General features: G+C 50.1%; 1 protein-coding gene and 1 long non-coding RNA gene across 5 annotated transcripts in view; one reads left to right on the top strand and one right to left on the bottom strand.

Annotated features, from left to right (window-relative positions):
* Positions 1-6,329, top strand: part of LOC111838236 (uncharacterized) — an 11,995-nt gene extending 5,666 nt beyond the window's left edge. For 2 of the 3 annotated variants that reach the window (XR_011982707.1, XR_011982708.1), the window contains 2 exons: positions 962-5,951; positions 6,015-6,329. This is a non-coding gene — a long non-coding RNA (uncharacterized lncRNA). The remainder of the gene's footprint in view (positions 1-961; positions 5,952-6,014) is intronic. The other variant, XR_011982709.1, reaches the window with a different exon arrangement.
* The window catches only part of LOC111838232 (cohesin subunit SA-2), a 23,825-nt gene extending 10,074 nt beyond the window's left edge, over positions 1-13,751 (bottom strand). For both annotated transcript variants that reach the window (XR_002836831.2, XM_023801009.2), the window contains exons 1-26: positions 13,636-13,751; positions 11,566-11,689; positions 11,207-11,294; positions 10,552-10,707; positions 9,840-9,936; positions 9,609-9,685; positions 9,450-9,521; positions 9,029-9,233; positions 8,649-8,800; positions 8,406-8,479; positions 8,195-8,318; positions 7,453-7,551; positions 6,678-6,757; positions 6,324-6,431; positions 5,830-5,935; positions 5,650-5,752; positions 5,399-5,502; positions 5,234-5,326; positions 5,074-5,163; positions 4,755-4,958; positions 4,556-4,632; positions 4,392-4,479; positions 4,233-4,313; positions 3,293-3,385; positions 2,845-3,016; positions 971-1,110 (exon numbers count right to left, since the gene is read on the bottom strand). Coding sequence is in view for 1 of the 2 variants with exons in the window: in XM_023801009.2 (XP_023656777.2) it covers positions 971-1,110; positions 2,845-3,016; positions 3,293-3,385; positions 4,233-4,313; positions 4,392-4,479; positions 4,556-4,632; positions 4,755-4,958; positions 5,074-5,163; positions 5,234-5,326; positions 5,399-5,502; positions 5,650-5,752; positions 5,830-5,935; positions 6,324-6,431; positions 6,678-6,757; positions 7,453-7,551; positions 8,195-8,318; positions 8,406-8,479; positions 8,649-8,800; positions 9,029-9,233; positions 9,450-9,521; positions 9,609-9,685; positions 9,840-9,936; positions 10,552-10,707; positions 11,207-11,294; positions 11,566-11,609 (2,727 nt within the window). In the remaining variant the exon portion in view is untranslated. The remainder of the gene's footprint in view (positions 1-970; positions 1,111-2,844; positions 3,017-3,292; positions 3,386-4,232; positions 4,314-4,391; positions 4,480-4,555; positions 4,633-4,754; positions 4,959-5,073; positions 5,164-5,233; positions 5,327-5,398; positions 5,503-5,649; positions 5,753-5,829; positions 5,936-6,323; positions 6,432-6,677; positions 6,758-7,452; positions 7,552-8,194; positions 8,319-8,405; positions 8,480-8,648; positions 8,801-9,028; positions 9,234-9,449; positions 9,522-9,608; positions 9,686-9,839; positions 9,937-10,551; positions 10,708-11,206; positions 11,295-11,565; positions 11,690-13,635) is intronic.

Raw genomic sequence — 13,751 nt, 5'->3', positions numbered from 1 at the left:
TACATAGGGAGTACCTGCAGCGCCCTGCTATTTAATACATAGGGAGTACCTGCAGCGCTCTGCTTTTTAATACATAGGGAGTACCTTCAGCACCCTGCTTTTTAATACATAGGGAGTACCTGCAGCGCCCTGCTATTTAATACATAGGGAGTACCTGCAGCGCCCTGCTTTTTAATACATAGGGAGTACCTGCAGCGCCCTGCTATTTAATACATAGGGAGTACCTGCAGCGCCCTGCTATTTAATACATAGGGAGTACCTGCAGCGCCCTGCTATTTAATACATAGGGAGTACCTGCAGCACCCTGCTATTTAATACATAGGGAGTACCTGCAGCACCCTGCTATTTAATACATAGGGAGTACCTGCAGCGCCCTGCTTTTTTATCCAGATGCTATACCTGCAGCACCCTGCTTTTTTATCCAGATGCTATACCTGCAGCACCCTGCTTTTTTATCCAGATGCTGTACCTGCAGTACCCTGGTTTTTTTTTATATCCAGATGCTGTACCTGCAGTACCCTGGTTTTTTTTATATCCAGATGCTGTACCTGCAGTACCCTGTTTTTTTTTTTATCCAGATGCTGTACCTGCAGTACCCTGTTTTTTTTTTTTATCCAGATGCTGTACCTGCAGTACCCTGTTTTTTTTTTTTATCCAGATGCTGTACCTGCAGTACCCTGTTTTTTTTTTTTATCCAGATGCTGTACCTGCAGTACCCTGTTTTTTTTTTATCCAGATGCTGTACCTGCAGTACCCTGTTTTTTATCCAGATGCTGTACCTGCAGTACCCTGTTTTTTTTATCCAGATGCTGTACCTGCAGTACCCTGTTTTTTATCCAGATGCTGTACCTGCAGTACCCTGTTTTTTTTTTTATTCAGATGCTGTACCTGCAGTACCCTGTTTTTTTTTTTTATCCAGATGCTGTACCTGCAGTACCCTGTTTTTTTCTATCTATTCTAGACGCTGTACCTGCATGTAGAGCTTGAAGACCTCGACGGCCATGTTCATCTCCAGCACGCCATGCACGATCAGCTTGCAGTAGGCTGCCAGAAGGTTCCGGCGCCTGTGAAGATCCTCCAGCCGGCTGGTCTCAAGGTCACTCTCGCTGGCTGCATGCAGGGGAGGGAAGACCCATGGACACGTCACAGGACAAGGGCTTCATTTCAACAACTAGCTGGACATTCCCAGGAGAATAGCATGACCGTGACACACATCTACAGTGCTCACAGAACGTCTCGGGACAGTTGCTTAATTCAATAAAAATATTGCTAATTTATTGGTTTTAAAACAAAAGAAATCATTACTTTAAATAATGATTAAGTAAAACATTCAAGTAGTAATAAAATGAAACCCAAATTATGTTCCAAGTTAAAAGGTTCATTGACAAGCAGTCTGATTGGGTGCTTTGTAATTAGTGACACTTTCGCAATAACATAAAACACCAAACATTTGTGTTTAGTATCCCTTTGGGATACTACAATCACAATTAACAGTAAATGGCAGGAACAGCCCTGAACGAGTCTGTCAAAAAAATTACATTTTTTAAAAATAAAATGTCTGTGTGGAAGATGTTAAACATCGCTTAACAATGGACTGTTATGAAACCAATAAATGTGCAACATTTTTACAGAATTAGTCAAGTGTCCCACGACGTTGTGAGCATTGTACATTATTTTCCTACAAAGTGAATAGAAAGTTTGTGGTAGTGCTTCAGAAGTACAAACTTTGCCATTCCGATACAGACCACAAACTAAAAACTGACAGAGCGAGAGAGCGAGCAAAAACAACAGCATGGTTTTGTCACCTATTCCATGCCCCCTGTCACACAGTTCGAGGGTAGCGCACTGTGACACCTTCCATCGTCTGAGATGGAACTTCCAAAAGTTAATAAGCCACACGGAGCCACACTCACAGCACCCCCCCCTGGACTTTCATTGGTCTTCACAACATGTAGAGATTCCTAGAGGGGCTCAACAGACCAATGGGGAGCTCGGCTCTCATGTGAATATACGGCAGACAACGGCTTCTTGCAGAGCACAGGTCCCCACATATGCATGAGCAGCAGACTTGCACACAGCACGCGGTCCATCCCTGCGGTGTCTCACAGTTTTGATCGTGATCGATCTTGAAGCGTGTTTTTGTATTTTTTGTACCAAATTTTGTACCAAAGAACACATGCTCTCCTGCAAACTACCTGCCAACTTAAATTGTCTGGACAGCCCCTGTAAGAATGATTAATGCCCTCACAGACGTCTATGAAAATTTCTGGAAACTTTTGTCACAAGATTTCCAGGGATGAGATAAACGCTAAATTCGAAGCACATTTTGAAAAGGAAATGAATAGATTAAACATGAACTGCCGCATTTGTTTTGGATTCAGTGCTGTGCTACATTGGTGGTGAGCCGTCACATCAACAAGTGACCATGCATTTAACACCAGAATATCTTATCACTCGGTCAAATATCTATTTGCAACTGAGCAACTAGTCGTGTAGTCAAATACTGCCACCTGCTGGAAAACAGCAGAATTTTACAAAACCTACGGCAAATGTGGCAAATTATGCGGATGCTACAAATGTATCCTACACATTTAGCTAACTTTATAACTGCGGAAGATTTAGAATTCTATCCATGCAGCATGTATTTTGCTCTGCTGGGTATGTTGTGGAAGAAATACCTTAATAGCTGCCACTTAGGAGGAAAAAAAACAAAACACAAAGTAAATCATGTGGCCCCTCTTCCACAGTGAGGTTTACACGGGGAGGGGGTGTGGCTTAGGGCCCCATTTTCCCCGTCACTAGCCTAACACTGGGAAATCTGGCAGCTTCATGAGGATGACTGACCCCTGCTCTGGGCGTCGTGGTCAGCACCCGTGAAGACGTGCTCCAAGGTGAAAGCCAGCAGGGCCCGCTGGAGCTTGGGGTCCGGGGTGTAGAGCAGGGGGGCACCGACAGTGTGGTCCCACGCCTGGAGGTAACTGTGAGCGGTGAGCAAGTCACAGAGCGAGAGGAAGGCCTGGGGGGTGACCAACAGTCACAAGTGGTGAACACACAGCAGGGCAAAAAAAGTGAAACTACGACATTAGGATTCGGAACAAGATGAACATGAATCAACATGGTCACTGATCACTCTGGTCAAATACCTCGAATGACTGAACTAACCACTGTGCGTTCTGCGATTGTGGTGATGCACTTAGCAGCTGTGAAACTGCCTGGCTTATCTGCTTCTGTAAACACATGAGCAGGCCGGTGAAGCTGCGGCGCCCCCCCCCCCCCCACGCCGTCCGCCTACCTGCTCCCTGACGGAGGGCTGCCCGTGAGACAGGAAGCGGCAGCAGCGCTCACAGAAGGCCCGCAGCTGATTCCGCTGGGCTACGGCCTCCTCCTGCAGACGCACGCACAGGAAATTAGACATGGCCCTTCACTTGGTCTTCGATATCGCAGCCAAACCCTCAGCACTCCACCGGACACCCAATTCTAGTGGGCAGCCTCAGACATGCCAGTTAACTACCCATTCAATTATCGGGAAGCTTCCAGAATGTTCCTACACAATAAATAAAAGCCCTATTTGTATACCCTGACAGAGGTAAGAAAAACAGGACCCTGATCACCACGGGCAGAATGACAGGCGAAGCATAAGGCTGCTCACTGCTGCTGACTGATGACGGCGTGTCACATGACTCTCTGTCCCAGCGCAATACTCATGCTTTCCGAACAGACACCTGGGCTGCCTGAACACCGAGGCCTAATTAAATCAGCATGATTTAATCTCATCACAAGTTTCATATTTTCTGCTAAACGAGTCCTTTCATATCTTTTGTCTCCCCCTCAACCCACTCCAGGGGTCAAATGCCAGAGGCGTTATGTTATGGTGTTCCGGCTCAGAATCCCGGCCCGGCCGTCAGTCACCGAGGACAAGGTCCTGCCAAAGGCATCGGCCCACGTGCCCCTCCCACACGCGGCTGTAGATCCCACCTTCACCCAGAAGCTCACATAATGACAGTCGATGGCTCACAGGAGCCAGTGCGCTGGGAAATGTGACTGCACTGTGGCGGAAAATCCATTAGCGTGCATACGATGCTGCTTCCCCAGAACCAATAGAAAGCCGGTCCTGATCCCTCACTTAAAGGGCTCTGTGATCCTCTCACTCCCCATGGAAAAATAAACCTTAAGAAGCACAGAGAAGGATCCCTGCAAGAGCGAGTGGGTGAAGGTCGAGGCTGAACTCTCACCCTGGACAGCGATGTTTCCATACAAGCGCTGAGGCGCCAGAGGATGGAGCAGCACACGCAGCGCAGGGCCACCGACGCCACCTGCAGGGGAACCGCAACAGCTGCCGTCAGGGCGGGCGGAGGCACGCAGCCCTATGGAGGCAGCGGGGCTGTGCGCACCTGATGGGGCACTCCACCGTGATCCAGCTCCACCCCGAGCAGGCGAGAGGCTGCGTCCTGGAGCCCCCACTGGGACAGATCCTGAGCACTGGGGGCCAAGAGGAGGAGTCGTGTTTGCATGTTCCTGCAGGCAATGCACAGGACTAAGAGCAGAGGTCCCTTACTTGTAGAAAGTGGCAACTCGTTTTAGCATGGAGAGAATCTCCTCCACAGTGTCCGCATCAGCACTGAACACCCCATCCTGATGGGCACAGACAAGGGGAACGGATCAGCTGCGCTCCTCGGAGCAGGAACACACCCTTAGTCGTGGGTGGGACACGTGCAGGTGTGATGGCGTCGTGCGACAGGCGTGTGGGAGCTCACCGGTGTCAGCGCGTCTCCCAGAAGGGCGCCCAGCCTCGCAGCCCAGCGCCGCACCAGCTGGTCACGAGCAGCAGATGCCGCGTTGTGCCAGGCTGTGTCCTCGCTGCCCAGCGCCTGGAAGGTGCCCGCGGCCGCCTGCAGGACTGCCGCGTCACTGTGCCTCTCCACAGCGACACCCATCTCTGCGAGCAGGGCTTCCTGGTACTAGAAGGAAGGAGAAGCGTGAGTGAGTCAGGGCTGCAGAGGGCGTGGGTGAGTCACAGTGAGTGTGCAGTGCCGCTGCTGCAGCTTATGCCGTTACGGTAAACGGAACACTGACCTTTTCTGCACACCCAGCACTACTGGCGTCGGTCTGGAAGTACTGAGGTATTCGGAGTAAGCACGCCACCTTCTCCGGGTCGTCCGAGAACTGGAGAGAGAGAGAGAGAACATGTAGGGGCACGTGGCCAGTGGACGGGAGCCGGGGGGCTGGTGCCCACCTTGGAGAGCAGCTGAGGAAGGGTCACTGCGAAGTGCTGCGTCAGCCGCAGACAGTCGTCAGCCTGGGCCTTCCGCTCCCTGGCACTGGTCACCTGGCAAAGACGCGCATGGCGTGAGTCTCCAGCTCAGGCTGCGGCTGGCACCAGAAGCAGAGAGACACAGACCTTCTTGCCAGTTCCTCTGCCTGCCACTGGGGGTCCCTCTGCTGCCTGTCTTACAGACGCTAGGAGAACCTCGATCAGAAGGCCTTCTTGGGCACAGCTCAGTCCTGTACGCACGCACACACACACACACACACACACACACACACACACGAGTGTGCACAGAGAAAAGATGGGAACCCCCTTCATTCACAGTGTCAGTGGTGACATTCCTCTCCACGTCTAGGGGAGCGTTCGGACCCTGCCGCACTGACCTGCACCATGCAGCAGCAGAGAGGTGAGGCTGGCCCAGTCCTTCAGCAGGGATCCTGCAGAGTCCCACAGACTGTCCACCAGGTAAACCACATGCTGGTGCAGCTGTGTAGCACATCCATGCACTCGGTCAGCTGAGACCCCCCCACACACACCCAGGCGACGAGTGGAGGCCTCCTCACCTCGCTCTCCCCGAAGAACTGAAGGATGGCTACAATCCTGGCAGCAACGGGGTCCCGTTCAGAGGGGCCATCCGCGCGGTCAAGCTGGGTGCAAGCGCTCAGCCGCCTAGGCACAGGACCAGGTCTCAGGCACAGGACCAGGCCTCAGGCACAGGACCAGGCCTCAGGCACAGGACCAGGACCAGGCCTCAGGCACAGGACCAGGACCAGGCCTCAGGCACAGGACCAGGCCTAGGCCTCAGGCACAGGACCAGGCCTCAGGCACAGGACCAGGCCTCAGGCACAGGACCAGGCCTCAGGCACAGGACCATGTCTCAGGCACAGGCTAAAACCCACGGATTAACCAAAGCTCTTCAAACTCAGTCTGTCGGCATCTGCCAGGATATTGTCGAGCTACAGGCCCATCCAACAAGCATGCCCACTTTCAGGGCACTCATTTACAGGCCATGGTTTTTAAATCCCAGTGTGTCGTTCCTTCTATCCTGCCCACTCACTTTGTGTAGAGGAACTCCCCCGCAGTGGATGCCAGGGCTCGGTGGGAGGCGAACACCAGCTGGTACAGGCGCTTACAGTCCTCAGCACTTAGGGTGTCGTCACAGGACCTGATCAAAGAAAAAAAGTCTGCCACTGGAAACACTATCATCTAGGTACTAGTACAGATATCGGGTCCGATAAAAATATTAATAAAATATAAATAAATAAATAACATTTCAGTGCTCTGCTTGGTGCTGCATGTGTATGTGTGTTGGGGGGGGGGGGTAATCTATGCATGTTAAGACTGTCAATACGACTATACTCATAATCCAGATCTTTTACCACTGCGCCACCTACTGCTCATTCACACTCACTGTGAGATAATCATCAGCAGTCTCAGTGCCTGCACTGCCACCTCGTGGTCCTTGTCCAGTGTCATGGACAGCATTCTCTCCTGCAGGGACAGAGGTCTCACTAAGTCGCATGCATGCTCAGGGCTAACCGCAGATGAATAATTCATCTGAAAGCATGTGACTGCATGTCTCCTTTGTCATTTAGGCAGAAATCGTCACGGCATCCCAAATTTGCCTTGGAACAACACCGATGATCTCAGACGCGCCGGGCTGCAAAGTGGTGACGCACGAATACAAAGCGGTTACCGCCGACAACAGTGGGCCGGCCTTGGACAGGCTGCTCTGACTCAAAGAGGAAAATTGCTGAAAAGACGGCACTCAAAATCGCGAAAGAACACAGTCTCATGGCTCAGCCCTCCTGTCCCCCTGCTCACTCTGGCAGAGCCGTGCCAATCTGTTCGCTGCTCTAGGCGCTGCGCTCTGGGGTAATGATATGCCTGGGTCAGGCTAACGACCCAAACGAAGGGCTACAGAGCCTCAGGCAAACCCAAGGGCCTTGCTAGCTGCAAGTCATTAGTGCTGCGTTAATGGGTCCGCTCTCCCAGGCTGGCCCCCCGCCCGCCGATTCAGGCGTGGCGTCAGCGGGCCCAGAGTGCTCGTTCACTCCGGTGATCCCCAGGGCTGCCTGCTCCCAGCTGAGAGCAGGAGGATTTCCCTGGGGGGGGGGGGGTGTGGGGGAATGGAACCACAGCATAAACAGCAGCCTTCCTTCAACACCACAATGAAAGAGAGCTACCTTAAAGCGACTGGTGAAGAGATCCAGTTTGGGGATCAGGAGAGGGTCAGCATACAGGCCCTGCAGACCCCGCACACACTTCAAACGGACATCAGGTTGCTGTTGTGGGGGGGGGGGGGGTAATTAGTAACAACATCAAGGCAACGAATCACAAAAAGGACTACAAACTAATTTTAAAACTACATTTAACCCATCAAAGTTTTAAAGGTACCATGCCCGATTTAAAAGAGCCTCACAGCAAACCACAGCAATTACCCACAAAGCAAACACATTTTTATACTATGTCCTGTCAGTCAAGCACGTTTTTGATTGTTTTTTCCCCCAGTCCTGAAGAAGGCCGTGATGGCAGGGTTTGAAAGCTTCTCTCAGACACTTTGGCACAGGAATACAGAAGGTACACAGAAAGCAGAAGCTTCGATCTCTCTCATTAATGCCTCGCTGGCAAGATGACAGGAAGCGGCGGGATCGGCGCTATTCAGCGGTGCTGACAGTGTGACACGTCGCAGTCAGACAGCGGCGGCTGCGGGCCATGCTGTCACTCAGAGACGGCCCCGCATTACCACAGAGACTCTCCCCATTGCCGGCTCACAGAGACATACTAACTTAGCCCAGAGGCAGAAACAGAATCACTCGCAGGAAAGTAACTCAGACCAAAAAAAAAAAAACGTAAAGAAGTTTTAGTCTCCAGAGACCGCAGAGGTGCTGCAGCCCGCCCCCCCCCGCCCTCGCGCAGCATGCACACCTTGTCATAGAGCATCCACCCGACGTATTTCAGATAGCTGTCATTGAAGAACATGTGACCGTACAGCCGTATCCAGACTCCCAGCTCCTCCATGCAGATGGCTCTGATCTCCGGAATCACATCCCTGCCACAGAGAGACCGACTGTCAGCGCAGGGACCCAGTGACCACAGCATGGACGGACGGGGGCCACGGACCGAGACCCTGCCCTACCGATATCGCTTCAGAAAGACGCCTTTGAAAATCACATCCATCATGTTCTCCATTTCAAGCCTCTTGTCTTGCAACTGCAACACAGAAACTAGAACTTGAGTCACATGCCATACAGCCCATGTACTTTAACTTCAAACATGACAAAGTGTTATCAGCCAAACTGTCACAGACGCAGTGCAGAGCCTAAATGAGGGCCGACGTGCCCAGCGAGGCACAGAGCTGGCCATACTTGGTCACCGTCACCTCATCAATCTTGCGCTGGAGCTTCTCCAGCCGGGACCCGACTCTCTTGTTGGAAGCCTTAGCCTTCTCCACCTCATACAGCCTCTGGCTGTTGTCCACACTCACACTGAGTTTCAGGGCCACGCCAATCAAGGCAGTGAGCAGCTTCACAGCTGCGGAACAGGAAATGGGATCAGACAGATGGGAAGTATCATACAGATGTGAATGAGTCAATGTATCCCCCACTGCATTTCTCCACCCCATTTTTAACTAGGTTCCTCACCAAGAAACTGTCTTCTATTACCACAAGCAATCAATAATGGAATCTGCTAACAGCTGGGAATTGTCTAATGCTAAAAGTGCTATATGACCCTGACACATCAGACTTAGAAGAGCCGCACCTGCTAGTGTGCAGGTGTGCCGAAAGGCCCGCACTCTGGAATCTGACAGCTCGGTCAGCAGAGAAATGAGGGTGTCCGTCAGGTAGCTGTCAAACACGCCGCTGTACTTGCAGTGTGCCACCAGCACGGACACGAACTCGCAGAAGCTGGAGCGAAACCGCTTCCAATATGGGCCGGGCATGATCAGAGGGTACTCCCCACCGCCCTCACAAAAACCACACACACAGGCAAGTCAGAGTCCGCAAGGAGCAGCAGGCAGGAGAGAAAGACCACCCTTACTGAACGCTAACCACATGTACTGCGAACGCACCCACCCAATCCTGCACTGGATTTACAAAGATGTTTTGGCAGCTCATCTTTTAAAGACGAGACGCATTTAATGCAAAATGTAAAAAAAGATAATATTCTGTGGCAGCGATACCATGTCCAAAGGCCATGTGACTGTCAGGATCCAAGGAAACGCAAGGAACTTCTTGTACTGCAGGCCAGACCCCTGCCACAGATCAAGAACAATGAGAATCACTTCCATAGCAAACATGGAAATGCCAACAATGGATCCAGAGGAGAATAAGGTTTCTACCTCATCCAGTTCCTCCACCATTTTGCTCATGACGTCACTGTCCTGCTTGCACTGGAACATCTCTGCTGTCACCACCCCTGTGACAGAGACACAAGGTTCAAGGTCATTTGTACTGAAGGGACCTGTAGCACAACTCAAAATTAGCCTGTTGCTCGTTACTGGAAAGCTGTCCATAGTAATGAGAGAACCAGGAAGGGAGGGTGTGCTACAGGGAGATCAGGGTGATCTTGCCTTTGCATCCTGAGCACTGGATGAAGAAGCTGATGAGATCCAGGAGGGCGGTTTCTCGGTCTGTCTGATAAGCCGCTATCCAATCATCCACTACGGCCTGTAGGCGCACAGTCAGGCTGAAACGAAGCCTTTAACCCCATAAACCTTCATCAGCTCTCAAGAATCTATTTACACAGCAGATAACTGTGTTGCTCTGGAATGTCCATCCATCAATTTTCCAGCCCAAACAGAAGGGATGCAAGGCCATCAGAGATTACACAAAAGACGGGAATCAAACCCACAACCCTGTGAAACCACAGCATAGGTGCTCCCCAGGTGACAATGGTCTGTGTTACGATACTTCACGATATTTCACCTTTGTTATGTTTTTTACTTTCTGAACATTATTCAATAAATTACACAAGATATTCAACACTATTATAAAATTTTAAATAAAGAAGCGTTAATGATTTTGCCCAACTGTAAGCTAATTTAAGTGTTCTAAGCATGCTTAAGGTAGGCTAGGATGTTTGTTAGGTTAGGTGTACTGCATTAAAATGCATTTCCGCCTTACAATATTTTTGCCTTACAAGAGGTTTATCGGAACATAACCCCATTGTAACTAGGGGAGCGTCTGTCTATCAGAATTTGCAGTGATGTTGCAGTGACTTGCAGGAAGAGCAGCTAAGCAGCCTCACGTCACACCTGAGGGCGGAATAGCGGCTCTGCTTACCTGCATAGCACTTTTTCCCATGGTAACCACTTCAAACAGGGTAACGGCCTCAACATCTCCATTCTCAAACTGGGGCCGCTCAGCACTGCCAAGGTTTCGCCCCGAATGTCTGCGCTTGGCGTTTTCCGATCTCTCCCGCAGCCTCCGCTTGCCCCTCTGAACGTCACACATGTGCCGCCATTAACACAGACCTGCACATTTCACATGTACTGGCACATACTAGTTAGACATACTAGACTGGGTTCAACCACAATACTGAATTGACAGCAATCTTCCTGTTTTGAGGTTCCATTCACTAAACGACAGTGCTGTGTCTCCCAGCGGTCAGGCCTCTGTGCCTGTGCCGGAAGGTGGCTGGATCGAATCCCCCCCTCCTCCTCGGCTGAATAGTCACATGTCCCGTGGGCCCTTGAGCAAGGACCTTAACCCCCCGAAAAGCTCCAGTTGGATGAATAGCCTGACTATTGCACCTAGACCCAAGCTTCACTCTCAGGTGTGTGTGTCAAGGGAGAGGAAGCTGGGATATGCGAAAAGATGCATTCCAATGTACCGGCACTCAAAATGGCAAAAGCAGCTTTCCATCTCAATCATTTCATATAAGGGGTTCACACCACAACCTGTCCAAGCGTCCGTGACAATGACACATCCTACTCACCGTGCCCTGCTGCCGATTTTCATTTGTCACTCCCGCTGAGTTGTGATGCGTGGAGACAGAAGAGCCTAGATCCGCGGCAGGGGGCTGGCTGGAGTGGGAAAAATCACAGAATCAGCGCTGTCGTGGTAGACCTCTGTGGGCACCCTGCATTTGCATCGAGAAGAACAAACCACAGCCAGCGACCACAGGACCAAGCTGGAGGTCGGTCAGACCGCTGGGCAAACCACTCACAGCAACACAAAGTGGAAAAAGAAGTGCTCCAATAAATCACAGATGCTTAATGGTACATAGATCATTTATCATGTGTTGACAGGATACACAATACAGGATTCAAGTCATCTCTAGCAAGATGCCCTTACTTCTGTGTTGAAGGCCAGGAGGCCAAGGCTGGGCCTGCAATCATATCTTCTCAGATCATTTTCAGATGGAGTTCCACCACTTTTCAAATGCTGCTTTGGGAAATGTGGTCCACTAGATTGGTACCTGGGGAGGAGAAATGGAAACGTACTGCTGATTATTATACAGTTCAGCAGTGTTGGGGCTGTAGCTAACTACAATCAGCGACGCTACTAACTTTACTTTTTTCAGTACAAATAGCGATGTAGCATGCTAAAACGTCACATTGTTAAAAACACTACAGGTCGTCGTCGTATTACGACCTACGCGACTTACAACTGACCGACTTTACGGCCGTTCAGACGCCGTAGACTTGCGGCCGCGCGGCCCCGCGTGAGCGTGAGGAGCGCGAGCCTCTCCGCGAGACGCCCATTCATTCATTCATTCATCTCGTGCTCAGGCTGCTCTTCGCAGCGCTCACAGTACAGTATACACTGGTATCCGTTTAGCAGTTTAAATAGTGATTAAAAGGTTAAAAGAATGATTAACTAAGGAAACGGTGATAAAAAAAAATAAAAACACCAAACAATATGATGATATAATTTTACTATGCAGTGTACATATGAATTACGACTGGTCGTAAGGTGATTTTTGTTTCATAATGTCTTTCTGATTAATGCTTCAATAACGACCTATATTATTTTTCTCTCTTTACAAAGACAAGTATATAGTAGACAAGTAACTTATTGCAAGTGTCCCATTTCTGAAATAAACCTTATTAAAGTGAAGTAACCAGTCCATAAAGGTGGTGTGACACCATTTACGTGCACAGACTTTTCACGGGGCAGGTGCTCAAACGGGTGTGTGTGTTGGGGGGGGGGGGTGGTCCCTCGGTACATTTTGCGATTGTCAGTTACCGAAAAGGCCCATTAAGAAGATAAAAAGGAGCGCGCTTTCAGTCAACTGGGCAAAAGCGGCAGGTGCACAGCCCCCCCGGGGGGCCTGTATGACAAGTTAACGGGCATGTCATCATACCGGCCTTACTCTCCATGGTGAGACTCGTCCTCCGTCACTAAATCTGTACCAAGGGGGGCAGAGGTGCCGCATGTGCGACTCACGCGCATCAAGGCAGCGCGGAGACGGGCAGGAGCGCTACGGACGCCCGACCTCGTAAGGAAGTCATTATGAGCCGCTTATGCTCAGACCGATGTCTAAAAATCTTTACTTGTTTGTAGGTTACCTACCTTTTGTAGGTTACCTACCTACAAACACACAGCCATTTAGAAATGTCGGCATACACTTTAAACTATATCTAGGGTCTAAAAATATTCTGCGGTGGCAAATAAGCGAGCTGTGGAGTCGCTCCTCTGGACCTAAAGTGCCTGAAACCCCAGCTATTCAGTCAGCTTTGACCTGTTAGCGGACAGGCAAGAGACGCCGACTTTATATTAGCTGACGCGCCCAGAGACACAACAGAATGAGTAGAGGAGCCCGCCTCGGTACGGAGTGCCGGCTCACTCCACAAGCAACATGGAAGGGATGTGATCGAATACCGCCTCGGTAATTAAAATGTAGAAATAAAAGCTGAAAAGCCCGATGGTTCGTACGCTTCGCCGTTTCTGAATCGGATACTAAGCGTTGCTAGCTATTTAGCTGAAAAGGCACGGGATGTAGCTACTGGTGTTTTGGCAAAAGCGCCAGAATGTGAGAGGACAATCTGCCTGTCAGTCATATTTTCTGCTTGCTCATTCGTCCAGATCTAAGTTCGCCCATCCGCTTCCCCATAGAGCAGGTCTGGGGAGAATAAGAACTATATTTTCTGTCACCAACGCAAGTTAGGCGCTTTAGCTTTAGCGTAGAAGTGATTAAAACACATAGAACCCACCATTACCTTCATGCTGCAACTGACATTGCGAATCAAAATTTCAGAAACGCAATCTCCTATAAGATAAAGGTACGTCGATCTGATTTCGAGGTATCGTGGAATTTTTATGTACAGCTTCTGCAAACATTTGTATGCATTATTATTAAATTCAAAAGCACGTAATATCCTAAAATTATGGATTATTTTTCATTTTTCGAAATAGCCTTACCTTACAGAGTGAAGTATGCTGAAATGTAAATAAATAATCCTTATACAGGACCGATGGCCTTTCCGCTTGTATCGGTATGACTTGGAGATCGTCGCAGTGCGCCACCTTGTGGTGAA

This window comes from Paramormyrops kingsleyae, chromosome 1 (assembly GCF_048594095.1).
Source record: "Paramormyrops kingsleyae isolate MSU_618 chromosome 1, PKINGS_0.4, whole genome shotgun sequence".
In the NCBI taxonomy this organism is placed as follows: Eukaryota; Metazoa; Chordata; class Actinopteri; order Osteoglossiformes; family Mormyridae; genus Paramormyrops; species Paramormyrops kingsleyae.
The sequence above is the reverse complement of the archived record's forward strand: the minus strand, read 5'-3'. Positions and strand labels throughout refer to the sequence as shown.